Source organism: Henckelia pumila, chromosome 4 (assembly GCF_033568475.1).
Source record: "Henckelia pumila isolate YLH828 chromosome 4, ASM3356847v2, whole genome shotgun sequence".
NCBI classification, from domain to species: domain Eukaryota; kingdom Viridiplantae; phylum Streptophyta; class Magnoliopsida; order Lamiales; family Gesneriaceae; genus Henckelia; species Henckelia pumila.
In genome coordinates, this window is record NC_133123.1 from 129500636 (window position 1) to 129520666 (window position 20031).

The 20031-nt window shown below is 35.9% G+C and overlaps 4 protein-coding genes and 1 non-coding gene across 5 annotated transcripts; 2 read left to right on the plus strand and 3 right to left on the minus strand.

The window, feature by feature from the left end:
• Positions 1-234: 234 nt before the first annotated feature.
• On the minus strand, positions 235-1608 carry LOC140866745 (caffeic acid 3-O-methyltransferase-like). The gene is made up of 4 exons (XM_073271780.1): positions 1253-1608; positions 817-1127; positions 649-713; positions 235-558 (listed from the first exon to the last, which is right to left on the minus strand). Exons 1-4 carry the CDS (start codon positions 1606-1608, stop codon positions 235-237), a joined length of 1056 nt encoding a protein of 351 aa, XP_073127881.1.
• An 8091-nt stretch (positions 1609-9699) lies between these two features.
• Positions 9700-11283, plus strand: LOC140864467 (nascent polypeptide-associated complex subunit alpha-like protein 2). Its single transcript, XM_073268666.1, has 4 exons — positions 9700-9865; positions 9954-10053; positions 10589-10695; positions 10784-11283. The coding sequence occupies exons 1-4, from the start codon at positions 9818-9820 to the stop codon at positions 11135-11137; spliced, it is 609 nt and encodes a 202-aa protein (XP_073124767.1). The 5' UTR covers positions 9700-9817; the 3' UTR covers positions 11138-11283.
• Positions 11284-11819: 536 nt separating this feature from the next.
• Positions 11820-11905, plus strand: TRNAM-CAU (transfer RNA methionine (anticodon CAU)). The gene is given in 2 exon segments: positions 11820-11857; positions 11870-11905. It is a non-coding gene; the product is annotated as a tRNA-Met (tRNA).
• Positions 11906-13226: 1321 nt separating this feature from the next.
• On the minus strand, positions 13227-15863 carry LOC140863912 (NAC domain-containing protein 91-like). Its single transcript, XM_073267700.1, has 5 exons — positions 15581-15863; positions 15057-15337; positions 14514-14750; positions 13899-14399; positions 13227-13806 (listed from the first exon to the last, which is right to left on the minus strand). The coding sequence occupies exons 1-5, from the start codon at positions 15744-15746 to the stop codon at positions 13540-13542; spliced, it is 1452 nt and encodes a 483-aa protein (XP_073123801.1). The 5' UTR covers positions 15747-15863; the 3' UTR covers positions 13227-13539.
• A 707-nt stretch (positions 15864-16570) lies between these two features.
• Positions 16571-19761, minus strand: LOC140863209 (uncharacterized calcium-binding protein At1g02270-like). Its single transcript, XM_073266486.1, has 10 exons — positions 19409-19761; positions 19204-19308; positions 19003-19108; positions 18408-18628; positions 18230-18306; positions 18029-18137; positions 17809-17934; positions 17592-17702; positions 17376-17483; positions 16571-17270 (listed from the first exon to the last, which is right to left on the minus strand). The coding sequence occupies exons 1-10, from the start codon at positions 19562-19564 to the stop codon at positions 17043-17045; spliced, it is 1347 nt and encodes a 448-aa protein (XP_073122587.1). The 5' UTR covers positions 19565-19761; the 3' UTR covers positions 16571-17042.
• Between the last annotated feature and the right edge of the window lie 270 nt (positions 19762-20031).

Genomic DNA, 20031 nt, shown 5'->3' on the forward strand with positions numbered 1-20031 from the left:
AAACATATAAAAGATGTATTTGAAGTTTATGGTCTTACTTCTCTAAACAACAAAAATACATTTGACTAGATTTGAATCAATCCATCCAAGTGCAACATGAATATTGAAAATAACATCAAGAAAATTATTATTATTGGTATTATTATTATTATTATTATTATTATTATTATTAAGTGATACGGAGTGAAAAAGATGATGTTAGAAAATAAAACAGAAAACACGAGAATGAATTCATCACTTGTGCAATTCCATAACCCAAATGCCATAAGCAGAGCAAATTTTGAAGAGTTTAGTGAAGCCAGCTTCATTGGACAAGGCTTCATATTGCCGCAGAGTCCTCTCTTTCCCACTTGGGCTGTACGCTAACATCATCACATCTGCCAAGGCTCCCACCGCATCATGACCGCTACCGCTACTGCTGCTGCTGCTGCTGCTATTGTTTAGAGTCTCGGATAATATACATTCCGCAATAATCACCTTCCCATTTTCTGGTAAAGCTTCATAGCAATTCTTCAAGATTTTTATGCTTTCTTTATCGTTCCAATCATGAAGAATCCACTATACATATTCACACATGTCCCGATTATAATTAGCTAGTGATATCATATAAATTAATAGTGAAAAAATGTGAATAATATAGCGTCACACCTTCATGAAAATGGCATCCCCTTTGGGCACACTGGCAAACATATCTCCTCCCATGTGTTGCACGCCTAATTTATTAATTGTACACACAAACACCCAAATTTTCTAAAAAAATCCAATGTGTTACTTTTCAATTTTAGAACAAATTAACAAGTACTATATATACCATACCTGGGTAAGATGGAGCAACTTGAATAACATGTGGCAAATCAAAATTGATTGCCTTGATTGAGGGGTACTTAGAGACGATCATATCGAGCGCGACTCCGATTCCGCCCCCAACATCCACCAGGGACTTGAGACCTTGGAATCCCTTGTATATTTCCACGATTTTCTTCATTATGAAAACAGAATGATTAGACATAGAGAGGTTGCAGGCGTTGTTGAACCTCGAATCTTTGGCCGCGTACTCGAATAATGTCATCCCATGTACTCTGTCGAATGGAGTTGTTGCCTCCAATATAGCATCTTTCAAGTGGTACCTGTCCTTAGTTATACCATGCATGCATTTCAAAATATTACTAAATAAAATGTCCACAAATTTATCGACTTGAGTTCCATACTGATCATATAAAAAGCTTCTATATATATAGACTTAAATAAATACCAGCTCTCCATCATGACCTTGTCTTGGATAAACAGAGACACAGGTGCCATAGAGACACCATCCTCGTTTTTGGTCAAGAACTCGCCCACCGGAGCTAAAGAGTATCGCCGCTCGAGACCGCCACAGGGCAGCGGTTCCGGCCTACTGCATTTCACGATGGCGTGCACGGCCAGAAGCAGGAGGATTCGGTCCAGCATTGTGGCTGCAAAGCCAGAGTCTTTGGTGGGAAGCTGGGATGCAAGTTCAGAAGCAGAAAGTGAAGCATTTGGGCCAGCTTTTCTGATGATTTCGAGAAGATCGAGTTCTATTGCTGCTTTAAGCACCATAGGAAGCACCGAACCACAAGCTAATTGCATGGTAAGAAAGCCAAACTCCTCTTCCGAATACTGATCATCATCATCATCCATTGAAATTCTCACTGATGATTGTAAGTATATTCAAGTAAGAAAGTATATGTATGATCAATATTGTTGTGTATATATAGCTACTATTGAAAAAAACTAGATTGGCGTATATACGTTATAATTAACACAAGCTAGCTTTAATTTGATTCAACGTGTTTAGAATCCAGAAGCCGGCTACATCTATGGCATCTATTTTGGACTATATATATTATTAAATAAAATTTGCATGTTTCTGTTGAGTATAATTACTCCAACGTCAATTAATTAAAACTGCTAATTAGTCAAACTCGAACTCCAATCAGAGCCAAACCAGGGGTTATTTTATCCAATTCTTTCTCTATAACACGGTCAAATGTTAGTTTTTCATTATCAACATATATGTCGTTTTCATAAAAATGTGAGAGACTCATGTGATCTAATCATATTGGAAGAGGGAGAGAAATATTCCTAGTGTAGCGTAAAGCGTAAATTAACCCATCAAACCAGTTGTTATTCTTAGTTTTTTTGGATTAATTACGTACACTACGTACGCTATGAAATCTCGATATTCCTAAAAACTCTCGGGACTATTAATTTTTTGTATTTTCAAATCTTGAGCATATATATTGCTTATAGGGTTTCGTGTACAACTTTGTATGCATGCGACCAATGGCTCAGGCCTTAATGGGGTGGACAATTTATTTTTTCCCAAGAAGTGGAAATGTGCTCACTCAATTAAGGAAACACTTTTCGAAATAACTACTATTTTTTAATCAGTTTTAAATGTATAAACAAATTAAAATAACCAATCGACATAAAAATTAAATTATTTAATGCTGAAATTTCCAAATTTATTTGCCTATCTAATAAATCTCATGAAACTGGGACGAAACATAGCTGGGTTTTTTTTTTGTATTAATTGTATCTTTATTATCAAATCCGAAATTCAAAATATTATCAGGATAAAGACTAGACGGTTTCTCAATTGGTTTAGCAAACTGGTAATTGAATCCATAAACAATTTATTTCACAAGGATGAATTTCAACAATTTTTACGTTCTCTAAAAATATTGGGTCTGATCTAACCCGAGCTCATGGCTTAAGGAAGATTCAAACTGATCACTACCCTTAACGGCCTCGAGGGGACTTATCTCGTAAAAGTTCAAACCTCGTATTGGTGTTAAGAAAATCCAAGTTGAAAGGAATATGACTTACCTTGCAAGACAAATTACTTGATGATTTTTTCCTAGGTAGTTTGAAAAAAATTGATTTTATAAGTTTTACCTTTCTAGATTGAATTATTTTCTAGATTCATTATTTTCTAGATTTATAAGTATCCTTGATTAATAAGATCTGATCGGTTATTCTCTTATCGAGATATGATATCTTTTATTTAAAAATATTTTATTCCTATTGTGACGTCTGGGGCTGACAAGAGGGTGGGGAGTGATCGTCGTTGTCAAGAAGTTGCACGGACAATAAGCAGCTCTTGGCAGGGGCGAAGGGAGACATGAATGAACCGATCTTATACCGGAATGAGAGAGATTCTGAGATTATGTATGTGATGAGTTATTATCCAATTTGACTTTCTCCCGGGCCCAAGCTCAGTGACTCAATCCATATGGGTCTCATATTATTTAGTTATTTATTTGGCCACTTTATCAAGGTCCATAAATTCCTAAAAGCCCATAAGAGGCTCAAGCCCATGAAAATCTCCGACTATCTATAAATAATTCAAGTTCTCTCATTCTTAAAGTACGCATTCTATAGTCACATGCTCTAGTTCTCTAAAACTTTTATTGGGCAAATACTAACTTGAGCTATTTATAGATATTCGAATAGTTTCACGGGCTTGAGCCTCTTATGGGCTTTTGTAGAATTCAGGGTCTGCTTGAATTAAATATATATAATATATAAATAAGTTTGGGCCTTAAAAATATTTGGAGTGGACTTTTATGATTGGGCTCAGGCCCAGTTGAATTTTTAGGTGTAACCCATCAGTATGTATGAGACTACACGGTTGAGGAGGGCATAAAAGATTTGATAAGTACTACTCATATCAAGAAGGTGCATATTTTTTTAGGAACTCATCATTTAAGAACTCCAATGTTAAGTGTGTTTGACTTGAGGAAATTATAGGATAGGTGAACTCTGTGAAATTTCTCACGGTGCATGTGAGTGATGATATAAGCACATTGGAAAGACTCGTCTTGATACCATGGGAGCAGTCGTCGAATCTGGGGCGTTACAGTTGTTATCAGAGTCGACCTCTCCAAGTTCGGTGTGATTTGGGGACGAACCACGCAGAAGCTGGTGGGCATGCGAGGCTCGGGGCAGACAAGAGGGCGGAGAGTGACCGTCGGTGCCAAGAGATTGCACGGACAATGAACGGCTCCTATCAGGCTTCTAGGCAAAGGGAGACATGAATGAACCAATCTTGTACCGGAATGAGAGGGATTTTGAGACTGTGTAGGTATGGGACTACACGGTTGAGGAGGGCTTAAAAGATTTGATAGGTACTACTCATATCAAGAAGGTGCACGTTTTCTTTTCGGGAGCTCATCATGTAAGAATAGGGCTGAGAAAAAATACCGATATACCAAAATTTTCGGTATCAATATCGGTATAGGATTTGCGAAATTTTGGTATTTCGGTATACTGAAAAAAATATAAAAAAAAGTCGGTATACACGGTATCGGTATGATACCATGTATACCAACATTTTTTTTAAAAATAGTTTAAAAAAAATTTAAAATTTCGGTATACACGGTATCATACTGATACCATACCAAATTTCGGTATACCAAAATTATTCGGTAAGAACAGTATGGATTTATGTCATACCAAAATTTTGGTATACCGAAACTTTTGGTATCGATATCGAAAATTTCGGTACTAAAATTTTCGGTACGGTATGCGGTATTAGTTGAATACCGCGGTATACCGTACCGAACCACCCCTATGTAAGAACTCCGATGTTAAACGTGCTTTTTGGGGCAATTTTAGGATGGGCGACCCCTGTAAAGTTCGAATCTCGGGCGTTACACCTATTAAACTCTTGTTTTCATCTTTTTTGGGAATCTAATCAAGGAATCTTCCCTAGGGTTACAAGGCTCTATAAATACATGATATGGGAAGATGGTTGTGACGGACACATAAATAAAGAGAAGACAGAAAATCGAAAAGAGCTTAACGTAGAAGAAGATTGAAGATTTTCTGAAGAAGTTTTTACAGTCGATCGTTGTTGTATTTCTGTGTTGCTATGGCGTGTTTAGAAATCTGAAGACAACACTTGCAAAATTTGTTGGAACGGTTATAGTTTTGGTGTTGACAAATGATATAGACAAAAATAATCAAGCGACTGAACTTGTCAATGACTGAACAAACTACTCAACTAGATGAGTCAACTACAACTAGCTAACTAGTCCACAAGCTAAACTAGATGAAAGGATGACTGCACTAGTCAAGCTATTCAGTCGAGTAGAGCGAGACTGAACAAATTGAAAAAGATTGATTGAAGCTCAACTGAAATTTATGAAAGCATCCCGTACAATGGATCAAAACACAGATGGCACAAGAACAGAGTATGGATTTTAGGAGCTAAAAGAAAAAGCAAAAATTGTATATTTGTTATTTTGAAGATCATGGTCGTTGCATTCCAAAGCTATTAATAACAGAAGAAAGATCGGTTGAGATAGACACGAGATACAACAACAGAAGCTGTTTGGGATCGATTCGGACTGCTCTTTAGAACTATATAGAGCAGTTCAAGATGAAAATATTCGAATGTTAGCTCAGTTGTTGTTAGCAACCAAACTCTTATCTTTCTTGTGTGTAGATGTTAATTGGTCAACAAATATATGTGCGGAAAATAGGCCAACTAACAGATTTAACTAATATATATAATGGCTGAACTGGTATGTAAATAACAAAGATATGTTTATGGATTTTCGGAAACTTAACTGCTCCTACGTCACCATTTCTTCCACGAGAGAAGGATTCACTAGAAGACTTTGGTTTATATAACGTCTTGTATACAATTTACTCCAATCGTAGGACTTATCCTTTACCTAGATCGAAACTCCTAGCACTCAACCAAGTTAAGACACCGCGTCCTAACTACGAAATACAATAGTGAATGAATCATTAGATTCAGATAGTAGATCAACTTCTTATAGACAGTTATGCAGTTGAGAGTTGATTCTTGGCTCTTGATGATCCTTAGAGATCTGATATACCAATGTGAGTGGGTGAAATGAGCATATAAAATGATCCTTTGGAATGCTCAAAAGATATTAGCAGGTTGATCTGTGTATATCTTATTGTTCTTGTATCTCTCGTATATCTTGTGTATGTTATGTATATCTTCTCTTTCGTATCTTCATTTATTTATATAAGCATACGTCTTTTCAACGTTTGACTTTGACATTAAAGCATGTCTTCTATTGCTTCTAGATCTTCAGTAAGTCTTTATGAGAGCTTTAAATAAAGTTGCACATATTTTCATAGAAGTTTCTGAATCTTGCAACGGCTCTTATATTTGAAATAACTTTGTAGATGTTTGAGCAGTTGGGTAATATCTACTTATCGAGAAGTTGGTCTTGTGCACTAGTATGTCCTATTGATTATTTTCTCGAGTAGTCTTGATTCTTGAACTGGTTTATTCAACTGGTCTTGAGCTTCATTTTTGACTGGACTGCTTAAACTTAAACTCCTTCGTCTTGACTTCTTGAATATATCTGTGTGTTTTGTCAAACACCAAAACTTATTCCAACAATTTATATCTTTTTGGTTTTTTTTACTAAACTTAGTTGTTCTTCTTTATTTTACAGATATATTTTTTTGAAAACCAAATGATTCTTTCAAACTTTCTTCAAGCAATTTCCCCTTTATGTGATATAATATATTCAACTATTTTTCTTGAAATCCTTCTTTTATTCCTTGTTTTCAAAGTATTTATTACGTCATTGGGAAAAGTCAGTATGAATGACTCTTTGTATTCTCAAAATAGATCTATAAATAGATAGAAATGCATAGATTTGATCATATCAGCAAGTACTTGGCAAAGTGATCATGGAATCAATTATCAAGGAATACGAAATAATTGTTGATCAAAAAGTGATGTATCTCGAGGCCAAAGTGGAAATATTAAAAATTCATAGAGTTACTTCTTATACACTAGTTGGAGCAGAAAGATTGGCTAGAATAGAAGCAAAATTCAAACAAAGGCTTTGTACGTCCAGTTCTGAAGACATCTTCATATCTGAAATTTTAGAGAAATTCGAGAAGACGGCGCGCCCGCGCAGCTCCTACGTGCGCCCGCGCGTTCCGGGGATTTTTGAAGAATGATTTAGCGTGAAAGAGGCGCGCCCGCGCATGTTACTGAGTGCCCGCACCGTCGCCTGTTCAGAATATAAGTGTCCGAGTTTTTATGGAAACTTTTGGGATTTTCTTGAGCTGATCTTGGACGATATTTAGGGCATATAAAAAGAGTTTTTCTGAGTGGTAAGTGTATCTCATTAGCCGACGCATAACACAATATTTTTTAGAGCACAACCTTGTGAGATTTTGGTGATCGTGACTTGAAGAATACTTGGAACAAAGACGAAGGCTTTTCAACCGGACACGGAAGAAAGACTACGGATTTTTTATTTTTTCTTTATTTATTTCTTTGACTATTGAATTATGTTTGACATCTTAAACATGATTTGGTTGTGTTTAAATTTTACTATGAACTAAAATTTTCTAGTCTAGAGGTTGACGTAGCTTGGTTGAGACGTGTTTATAAATAGTAGATTTTATTGGATTGAATTTTTCTATATTAATTGTGTTTCTAGATTTGAAAGTCTTTTCAATTTACTGGCCATAAATTGATTAGTTATATTTATTTAGAATCCGGCACTCGGGAGAGGGGATTTTGAATAGGATCGATAGAAACTACACTGTTAAATGTTTATATAGCTCGGGAGAGTATATAACTTTAATAGAACCTTGAAGGAACATCATTTTACACATATCACTGCAGTTAAATTTTAATAGGGATATTGAATTTGAACCATATTTATACACTCTATTTGTTGTTCGGGAGAGGGAAACAGAATAATTTAAGTGTTCTTGGTTATTACTTGAAAGAAATTCATGAAAATATGTTGATTAGGAATGAATATTGTCGAGAGCAGGTGAAATCAAAACCTCTAGACCATTTCTCTCTGCTTGATAATCTCTTAAGGATTGTGTATGTGTGTGCTTTACAAACTTTATTATTTATTTAATTTGTCTGCATATCTTTAAAGTTTAATTTTCTAAATAAAATTAGGACTATTTTAATTACAAGTATTGAATATTTTCATATTACTCCTCGTTGGATTGACACTTTACTCATTTTATATTAAAACTTGACAACCGTGCGCTTGCGAGCGTAAATTTCGCAACAGCATTTTTGAAAAAAATAGCTGAATAGCTACATTTTCTTCAACTTCCGAATTCCTTCTGTATTTAGTGAATAACATAATGTATTCATCTACTAAACAGATATCGTCAAATTCGAGACTATACAGAGCTTGAGTATATCTTTTTTCTTATCTGTATCTTGATTATTGAAGTAGTCCACTCTTATAAATTGTGCTTTAAATAGGGTAGTCATTCTTCCTTCAATATCACTTATGGATTCTCCTACTAAAACTGAATCCTTAGTCTCAGGCATTGTCATTTCTCACGCTATCTTAACCGATCCCATGAGACTCATTTCTAGCAGTTTAATGAATCCTTCTTTATTGAGATCTAAAGTTTCTGCTGCGATTCTCATAGCTGACGTCCAATCGTCTATAAGATCTTCTCTGTTTTTGAAATCCATAAATCGAGGTTTAACATAACCTCATAAGGATGTATTGGATCTAAAACAGTTTTTCATAAGGAGTTTGGTGGAGTTGGATTCTACTCCTTCTCGACCTAGTTCCTGCTGGATGATAATTTTCTCCAACCTGAAATTCACTATGTGGTTCTTCTGTTTTAACCACATATCTTGGAGGATTTCTTGTAGGTTGTTCACCTTCAGGAGAATTCATCTTTAAATCTACTACTTTAATATTTGCAAATGAATCTACAAGTTCTTGTAGATCCTCAAGACCTAATCTTTCTAAAGTAGTCATCAGATAGTATTTTTCTCTGATACTGCTTTTATAAGATTGATCATCATTTCTTCATCAGTCAAAAGTTTTTGTACCATTTTGGTTTTACTTTTCTGATGTAACAAAGGTTCAGTACCAAACGAGAGTGATAACCTTCCTCCTGTATTACCTTTTCTAGAACCAGAGATTTGTTCTAGAGTTTGGATTTTTGTTTGAAGATCCTTTAGAGTTGCCAGAATTTCTTCTTGCCTCTTAAGAATTTCTTCAATATGTCGAAGTATTTCATGCAGCTGATTGATGTAATATTGTACCGTCTTTTGGATTTCTCTAAGATCTCCGGAGAGTTTAGAAAAATCTGGGGTAATCTCTAGAAATTGAGAGTTAGAAATCATATTTCTTAATCCCTTCAGAGCCTACAAAAATCAGAGTCTTATTAATTAAGACATGTTGTAAAGAATCTATTTTAAATAGATTCACTTGTTTATAGGATTTCATATAATTGAAATCTCATCGGTTCAAACTTTCGTTTGAAATCATTTTTTGTTGAAAATCTCCTTCTCAACAACGAAAAGTATGATTTAAATAATAATATTATGCTTGAATAATTAACTTAAAGCTCTGATACCATTTTTACGGATAATTATTCGTACAATAATGAAGCACAAAATCTTCAGATTTTATCATAAAACCTTTAGATTTTAAGCATAAATTAGCATAAATCCAGTACAAGAATTAAACGTTTAATTATCCAAGTTTGGTGGTCGGAGTTTTTGCAAAAAATCTTTGAGTAGAGAGTTAGAACAAAGCAAAGTTTAAATTTGAGAATTTATCACCATTTTACCCTTAAAAAAATAAAAGAATATTTGAAAGAATATGGGTAAAGGCCATTTTATATGGACTAAATCCTGGGTGTTTGAACCCAGCCCATAAATACCGATCAACCCTAGAGTAGAGTAAAGATCCAATCTTTATACCTTCTTCCACGTAGCTAACTCCACCACCCAACTATCCTATCCTCTCCTGTGGCTGTATTCCAAATCCTCAACAAACCAGTCATGCCGGGACCCGTTGTTGAAGAAGTTGAATCCCAGAAAAAGATTCAGGTATCCTTTTGAAGTTTTCTGCTTTTCAATTGCATTTACTCTGAGTTTTAGGACTTGGGATGATTTTTCTTGATTTTCTTTTTCTAAGGATGAGCCGCTGGTGGAGGATGTGAAGGAAGATGATGAGAACGAAGATGAAGCTGAGGATTCTGATGATGAAGGTGATGATAAGGAAGATGGTACCCCAGGTTTGTGTTTTCTTTTCAGTGCTGTGTGAGGATTGTGTGTAAAGCTTTTGTCCAAGAATCTAGATTTGTTTGTTTGCTCAAAAGTTCTCATATTTTGTGATACTTAAATTGTATTATAGGGGTTAATTGGATTTTATTTACCTGAATTTGCCATGCTTCATGGGAACTTCTTCAGGAGACACTTGTTTTAATGTTTTGAATTATAGGCAACTAAATTGTATGGTAGAGTACAGTTTGCTTGTTTGTTTTTATTTTTGGCTTCTATGCTGCATCTATTTGTAGGCAATAGTCTATCTTGGACAATGTTGTTAGTTAGTTATTGCTTTGCTGTTACAGATCGATTTCTTTGTCATTTTTGGTCTCGAGTCTCTACTCTCTAACTAATATATTTTGTTAAGAATGAATTTCAAAACCATTCTTCATTTCGAGATACTTTTTTTACCCCAGCATTTGTTTTACCTTTTAGCTTGTTAAAAAATTTTGAGCTTCTGGTGTACTTGAGTCAAAGAGTTTCTTTGGCTGGAAAATTGAATAGGTTCTAAGCAGAGCAGGAGCGAAAAGAAGAGTCGTAAGGCCATGCTGAAACTTGGGATGAAACCTGTCACTGGAGTAAGCAGGGTCACAATCAAGAGAACCAAAAACGTAACCTCCTAGTACATTTGTTAGTTGTTCCCTTTTGTGATTTGCATTTTATGATGCTGGTATAATCGAGGCAGCCATGATGCTGCAGGTGTTATTTTTCATCTCGAAACCAGATGTATTCAAAAGCCCGAATTCTGAGACCTACGTCATTTTCGGGGAGGCTAAAATCGAGGATTTGAGCTCTCAGTTACAGTCACAGGCTGCACAACAGTTCAGGATGCCAGATATGGGCTCTGTGATGGCCAAGTCTGGAATAGGTGCAGCAACGGCTGGCCATGTTCATGCGGAGGATGAAGAGGAGGAGGTTGATGAGACGGGAGTGGAGGCTCGGGATATCGATTTGGTGATGACACAAGCAGGTGTTTCCAAGGCCAAGGCTGTGAAGGCTTTAAAGACTCACGATGGAGACATTGTGAGCGCCATCATGGAGTTGACCACCTGAAAATTCAGCCATGATTATTGTGTTTTGATACGAAGGTTGTATGCATTTTGTGGTGGTGATTTGGAGTCAATGGTACACTGTTATTTACTATATTAATTGGTTCAGTGGACTATGTCTGGCAACGGAAATCTTTTTTTATTTCCTCATTAGTTGCATCTAGAAAATGCCTCTATGCATGAAGATGACTAAGGTAGTGTTTGAGTTTGACAATGTTTTTAGAAAGCATTTTTGAGCTTTTTATTCGCAAAATAACACTATGTAATGCAACGTTTGAGATTACTTTCAAAAATAGCTTTTGACTCAAATATTTTGTGAAGCAATATCAAACACTACATCTAAGTCAACAAATCGAATCTTTGAAACTACAAGTTAGACTAAGTTAGTGATTGAGAGAATTTTTAAGAATTATTTTTCAGTTTTTTTTTAATAAAATTTTTCTAAACGTTGCTTAAATGTTTGTCATTCAGCCAATTAATAGAAATTGATACATGTAATTTCGAGTAGTGGGATCTCAGTCTCGTACAAATATGAAATAATGAAATGTTATCCAGGTGTAAGATAAAATCTCTCATTAGTATCCTACTTTCAAGCAAGTAAAATATTTGTGCAACGTGTTAATTCATTCATCACTTTAGAAAACAATACGATATATATATTTAAATGTACACTCACTTCACAACAAGGGGTGGTGGCGCAGTTGGCTAGCGCGTAGGTCTCATAGCTTACTGAGTTATCCTGAGGTCGAGAGTTCGAGCCTCTCTCACCCCAATTTTTTTTTATTCCCACGTGCAAAAACAAAAAATAATTCTCTTTTTCTTCCCACACGTAACAAAAAAAAAAAAAAAAAAAAAAAAAAAAAAAAAAACACAACATGTCATGTGGAACAAACGAAATCAAATGATATCCATCCGTTATTATACACTAGCGCAGTTGGCTAGCGCGTAGATCTCATAGCTTACTGAGTTATCCTGAACTCGAGAGTTCGAGCCTCTCTCACCCCATTATTTTTTTTTATTCCCACGTGCAAAAACCAAAAATAATTCTTTTTTTCTTCCCACACGTAAAAAACCAAAAAAAAAAAAAAAAAAAGTCAAGTGGAACAAACGAAATCAAATCATATCCATCCATTACTATACACTAACGACCGAGGTATATGCATTGCGTGTGCGATGTTTGTATAAAAATACTAAATATATCATGTGTAATAATAAGTGTGCTATCACCCCATTATTATTTTTTATTTCCACGCGCAAAAACCAAAAATAATTCTTTTTTTCTTCCCACACGTAAAAAACCAAAAAAAAAAAAAAAAGTCAAGTGGAACAAACGAAATCAAATCATATCCATCCATTACTATACACTAGCGACCGAGGCACATGCATCGCGTGTGCGATGTTTGTATAAAAATACTAAATATATCATGTGTAATAATAAGTGTGCTATGAACTAAATTGATATAATGGTTGAAAATATAAAATTGTCGAGAAAAGTGACATAGTTTTGTCATAAATTAGAATTGCAAAAAAAAATCATAACAAAAATAAACACAATGAATGTTTAATACATGCTCATAATTAGGGGTGCAAATGAACCGAACCTGTTCGTGAGCTTTTCGAGCTCGCTTGTTAAATATTTGATTTGTATTCGAGTTTATGGAACTCGAGCCGAATTCGAACATGTTCGAACTTTTTTTCGAGCCGAGCACGAGCCAAAATTACTCTGTTCGATAGTTCGCGAATAGTTCGTGAGCCTTAATATTTAATTAATATAATATAATTATATAATAATATATATACATTTCGAGCTTTTCGAACCATAATATCCGAATAGTTCACGAATAGGTTCGAATATTTCGAACCGAACTCGAACTTCATTTCGAGCCGAACTCGAGCCAAAATATTTGAAATTATCGAACTTCGAATCGAGCTCGAACTCGAATATACTCTTATCGAGCCGAATTCGAACCTTAAAATTTTATCATTATTCGGCTCGATTCGGTTCGTTTGCACCTCATAATTCCCAAAAATATTTGCAACATAACCAAGATCTACTGGGGAAAAATTCGAAGCATGTAATTCATTGAAACGTATTTGAGCTAAGATTGTAATATTTTATTTTAGATTCAAGTAATTTGAGAAGGGAAAAAAACAACGTGGATGGGACAGGGGCTATTTTGGGTTATTAGAAAACAGACCAAGACACCATCAATTTTTATATACTACCTAAACTTAATAAATAGTAAAAGATGACTGTCGTCCTAATAAAAATTATACTTCTAGCTTCCCCAGATACAAAATTCTAAAGGAAGTTAGGAAGATGAAGCTACTAATGTTCGTGCAAATCCCATCAAGTTACAATAATCCTAGAGTCATATTACAAAAAAAACGGTTCTCGTCTATGATTCATAATTTAAGATACCACAATGCCCCAACAAGTACGAGGACGAGACTCGTGGCGACGACTATCTTGGGCATATACAAATATGGTGCAATCCCAGAACGTTGTAAGCAGACAGAAGGAGCAACTTCTCCATGGCTTCTTTCGAGATTCTTGGATTTGGCTCTTACAACACTTCTGCTGAAATCATCAGATTGTTTGTTTTGATTTCTTTCATCTGATGTCGATTCCTCTGAGATATTCGAGGGATGCAGATTCATAGGATCGTCGTCCTGTAAAAAACCAATCTTGTGAACAAACATAGTTCTTATAATGGGCTTTCGTGTTAAAATTTGGTCAATTTATATGGCACGAGTCATCTCACCTCGGTCACCGCTGACTCTTCCTCGTATTTTACTTTTATGTCATTTGAATCTCCACGAAGGAGACACTGAACAGGCCCGATCTCCAATTTCGTCTGCAAATGCATTCTCTTAGGAGCAATTCCATGTTCAGCAGGATCATGGACATGCACTTGATTCGATGTTCGGCGTGTCCTTAACATGATTCCAGGTCCGAGAGAGCTATTTCTGTCCACTACAGGGCTATATACACCAGATTTTTCTACATTTGGCATGCAGCTCTGCTCCTCCGGATCATTTAAAATCGAGTCCAAGAAGATGTCAATATCAGTAGCATTTGTTCCATAGTGGAAAGGAATAGCATTTGGGTCGTCGTTGATTTCCCCAGAGAAGCTGTCGGTACACAGGTACGGGCTTCCGAGCTCCATTTGCATCTGCGAATCCATCGGCGAGAAGATTTTCCATTCCACTGGCTCCTGAACAGGAGGACACAAGCCCAATAATTTTTCCAAGTCTGGGTAGGGCTGTAGAAAAATATTATCAAAAAGCAAGCATTAAAAGAGTAGCAGTGACTCAATTATCGATCACTATCCAGCACAAGTGAGAAGTTGGGTTTCAAGTATGGTTGTTTGGCTTACTGGGAAAGACGACGAATCTGAATTTGTAATTGGAGATTTTTCATCAGGCGGAGGTCGCATTTCAGCGCTGTCGCCACAGGCTTGTATAACAGCTTCTGATTGTTCATCCTCAGCTAAAGACTTGTTGACAGTGGGAGAAGAGGCAATATCCTCAGCTTCTTCAAGATTCGAGCTTTCGGCAGCATCATCTTGCTTGAGATCATCCTTTTTATACAGACGGCAGAGTACAAAGGCACCCTGTTAAAGAAATTCATCCAACAAACCATCAAGACTTGTGACATCTATTCATCTAGAACTTCAAACTAACGAAACTTTATAACAAAGCGATTCAAGGGATATGTTGATCGAATGAAATATTCAAGATTTCATTCCCCAATAGTGAAGTGATTTTAAATCAAAAGGTAGCTAACATCTCAAATTCTCAATAACAACACCACTACTCCCCCACCATCTTGACTAATGTGACCCTCCTAAAAACACAGGAAACATTTCTATCATATCCAAACATCCAAAAAATATATCGCAAATAACGACGGTCCGAACCTGACCAGGATGGGTTCCATCCAGCGATTTATCGGTAGCACGATACTCATGAATCACCCAATGAGTCCTCTTGCCGTCCGGCGCGCGGCCGCTATAGAAGACTAGAGTCTTCTTCATCCCAATCTTTGCTCCCTTCTTAGAAACTATGTTCCTATCTTTACCAGTAGCTTTCCAGTACCCTTTCTCGGTGGCACGGTTCGATCTCTGGCTATTCTGATACTTTCGATCCTTTGGGCAGAAAAAGAACCACTCGTTGTCAATTGACGGAATCACCGACAAATCTGCAAAAATCGACAGCAACCCATATTCCTTACAACAAATTTATCTGGCATTTAAACTCCTCCTCCAGCTTCACACAAAAATTCATATTTATGTAACAATTCAAGAAAGCAAGAAAAGGTTAGGTCCCAAGAAGCTTATCTTACATAAAGTACAGAGCTTTCGATTATCATCCCAACATCAACTTCTTGAGCTAAACAAATTTAAAAAAAATAAGAGAAGGAAATTAAAGAAAGAAAAATCACCAGGTAAATCCCAAGGTTCCCATTTACAGACATCAAGCTCACGAATAGCAGAGACTTCTTTGTGACGTCCATTGATTTTATTCCTCAAATAGTAATCGATCAACTCCAAATCCGTCGGCCGGAATCTGAAGCCAACCGGTAAAGCTTTCAACGGAAGAACAGCCATTAAATCAAACTCAAAGAAAGCAAAAGGGTAAAGCAGAGAGCTTTTAATAAAGGAAAAAAGTTGAATAAATAAACCAAATACTATAAAACAGAGAGTTGGGATTCAAGGAACTTGATGACATGCATTATTTTAGTCATCCTGTGTATATACCGTGTGCCAGAGAATATAATCCGTGTGTTTTAGCCTCATCAGTTCATTTTCTAGAAAAAATTTTTTTTTAAAAAAAACATTTATATTATTAATAATTTAATATATTAAAAATACGATGTTATTACATTTTTTTAAAAAAAATTTTGCTATTTAAATTTATGAATCATGGGAACGCGTGGTCGAATGCAATAAAGTCAATCCCTTCCTGCTTAAGGCAAAGGGGGAGTCCTTTTTTGTATCCTTTTTTTGCTTCTCTCTCCTTTGTTTACATCAACTTTTGGAAATTAAGATCAGATAACTCCGTAGGATTTAATTTTGTGGGTTTTTCTTGTTCCTTGTCGAAACTTTGATTTATTTTTTTTATTTTCTTTTCGGAAATAATTAGTTCTTTTGATGATGGGAATATTTGTGATAAGCAGACAAGTTTTCTTTATTCTATTGGATTTGGTTGCATCATCTGCTACAAAAATAATGTGTTTTTTTTTCTTTTTTATTGGATACAAACAATGCCGTAAGGATATATATCTTTTAGGACAATATATCTTTTAGGACAATATTATATGTACTATGAGAGATATATTTTAAGTAATCATCATTATACATATTGCACGACTATATATTTTGACATCAACTCTTATAACAAGTGACTTGTAGGTCAGTCCCATTTTTCATACTAAAATACAAATACACACACCACATTGATTTCTTCTTAAGCAAAACGAGTTTTCTTTATTACACATCCCATACTTGATCAACCATATATGGTCCCAAGTAAAAAATCAGTTTCTTTCGCGACGTCTATCTATCAAGTTTCCAGACACACGACGTGTACTAGCTCCTGCATGAGCAGTCTTCATATACATAGTATACATACATACAACAAATATATATCAAAGAGTAGAGGACCTTCACATTCACTGCAGCAACAAGATATATATCTATATATATATATATCGACAAGGAACAAGGGCGCGCAGGAGCAAGATTTCTATTGTCTCATGTTCAGCACCACGTGCATGGTACAATACCAAATCACTGTGTCTCATGGTTTCATCTTAACCCTGGCTCATCACCACCTCGATGGAGACTTGAAGCTCATGTTGACACTTGTATATCCGCAACCCACACTTCTCTTGATACTCTCATTCATGATGTCAATCTAGAGCATGGCATTTTCACTGGTGAGAATACCACTGTGAGTCGTGCGTGATCTGAAAGCGAGTAATCTTCAGGCCATGTTCCATTTTCTACCTCAGTAGGGAAGAGAACCGCGTTTTTCACTTTAAATCCAATAGTTTGCTCCATCTCATTCACCATCTCGTCGCACACCACTTCTTCTCCTTCTTCCGAACAAGAGGTGTTCCATATTCGTTGCTGTAGTACAATCACAAGAATTATATTCCTCTTATATGTTTTTGTAAGAGAGACATTTTAGAAAGATCATAGATTTTCATTATCAAGAGTGGTGTCATCCCTTACCTTAAACTCTTTATAATCAAGAACACCATTTCCATCAATATCAGCTTGAGTCCACAGGTCCTTAATCTCATCACTACTCAGTCCATTACAGTGTCCAATTAAATTAAGCTGTTGGAGCATCGAAAGCAAATTAAAATACACGGTTATTTTCAAAGATTATCACTCCATAAATAAGAGATTTCAAATAAAAACCATCTATCCAGATTAGGCTGGTACCTGTCGCAATGCTTCGCAGAAGCCAGAATACGTTATGTAATCACCAGGGCTATCAGCCTTCAGAAAGGCAAATGCATCATCCTCGTTGAGAGAGGCTCGGCTAAGTTGGTACTGTGAAGACAAAAACAAACCGAGAATACATTACCGAAGTGAGAAAACATTCAAGCTAGAGCAGATTTTAAACATGCAAAACTAATTATTGAACTTTAGTTCCTACCTTGAACATCCCAAGCACCGCTTCACTCCAACTTGTTTTGAGTAGTTTCCTGTACCTATTTGGATTTAGAAGCCATATGAAATCTACACCACAAATGTTCCCACGATGATTACGGTGGCTCACCCACTGCGTAGAATAATATGGAATCAGAAACACAAATCTAATCGAGAAAAAAGATGATTTAAAAAACAATAGCATGAATCTATCCGTACTAAATCACCTTGTGAGCATCTGCATCCGTGTACTGATGGGCAGTGTCGTATGAGGACGTAAATCCCTGAGATCTAAGAAAGTTGTAAACATGACCCCTCTTGCTGCCATTCCAGTCACTGAAGAAAACAAATGCATACAAGATCATATCATCATGTAATTAGCATGAGAACGCTACATGCCACAGTAAAAGACTTGAAAAAAGGCATACCCACAGAGTAAGATTGGCAGGGGATTGAGTTTATTCTCTCTTTGATACGATTCCACGTGCTGCAGAATTTTGTAGACCTATCAAGCAAAACACGAAATGCGAATTTGCATGAGCAACCGATACAAAATAAAGCATTTCTACCAATGACGTGAACAAAAAACTGATCAGTTCAACTTACCTGACGTAGTCTCTCTAAGCACAAACTCGAATTATGCGGGAACAATAAGTGGGTATTCACTATTAGAATTTCTTGGCGTATATCACTGTTCCGACATTGTGAGAAGGGGGCGATCAGTTCGACGTGCAGTAGCTGTGCCACACGGTCTCCGAAATCATTGAAAAGCAACTCTCTGTGGCTAATGATCTTGAAGTAGTCCTTATGCACGGCAGTCAAGAGACCTATCAAATTTCAAGAAAGAACAACTTATTACAGAACAGGCTGAGATTAAAAAATCTTCTTCTGAACTTATTTGAATGTATTGACGCTGCTGGCAAAAGGTCTCCTACAATCTTTCTTTCCATCTTTTCAAATACTCGCGACTTCTATCTAACTCCTAACTCCACTCGCATTCGATATTATGGTGTATTGTCCAACAGGAATTGATACACAACACAAATACTCAAACCGAAAATCGGATCACACATGCATCAAACTAAAACAAGAGGACCTATTTCTAAGATCTATAATCTCTTCCAATTCATGAGACCAATAGAATGTTATCCAACAGCAATTATAACAATCAAAAAGCATAAAAATCAAGAATTTCTCATACCATCACCGCGATTATTCGTCCGAGCGAGCTTGAAGTTTACATAACCAGCATCCTCCAGCCTCTCATCATAAATTTTCACAAGCTCCTCATTCCCAACCCAGAATTCCTGCAACACCCCAAAGACCATACATCTTGAATAACATCAAATATCACATTCTATTAATTAATACAAATTAAAACCACAGCGGAGAAATTCAAAACCTGGAGGCAGATAATAGAAGATCTTTCATACATTAACCAATCCAAAATCCTCTGGTTCCTATTCAGCCAATCATCTTTAACATCGCTTTCTCTGCAACTGGGATCCTGCTTTCACCCGTCAATACACAAATTACGGGAAATAAAAAAAAGCCAGCAAAATTTCGCCCATATACAAACAATAACAAAACATATGCGTATATTTTACCTCGTGATTGAGTCTTTTGTAAATAGGAGCAAGAATGTTAAAAGTTGTGCAAGAAACACAAAGGGGGTCATTGATCGACGAGGCCACTGCGTAATTGCCAATTCTTGGAGCCTTTCCTCTGTTTATTCTCCTGTTCCTCCTTCCCATTATACGCATATATATTGTACTTACAACTCCGATAATGAAATTAGTCGATGAAGAAATCGATGAAGGGATCAATGAAAATTCAAGAAACCGCAGAAAGATTGAAACTTTTGTAGGAATTCAAAAACTTGTAATGACTAATTTATTGGCGAATGAATTTTCACTCTGCGATGCGAATACGAATACATATATCAGAATTTTGCGCGTAGTTTTGTACGTCTGTCTGGGCGCTGTTCCACATATTTTTATTCTCCTTCCACCAAAAATATCTTATTTTATTATTATGATTAAACACCATTTTTTGGAAATTAATGGGGAAAAAAATATTTTGGCCAGTTGCCTGAAGAATATACTATTGATTACATATAATATGTATTTTTATCATACTTCATGTCGGCTAATAAAATTTTTAAAAAAAATTTGTGGTTTACGTAAATACAATAAATTAGTGGAAATGCCAGCATTTGTTTGCAACAAAA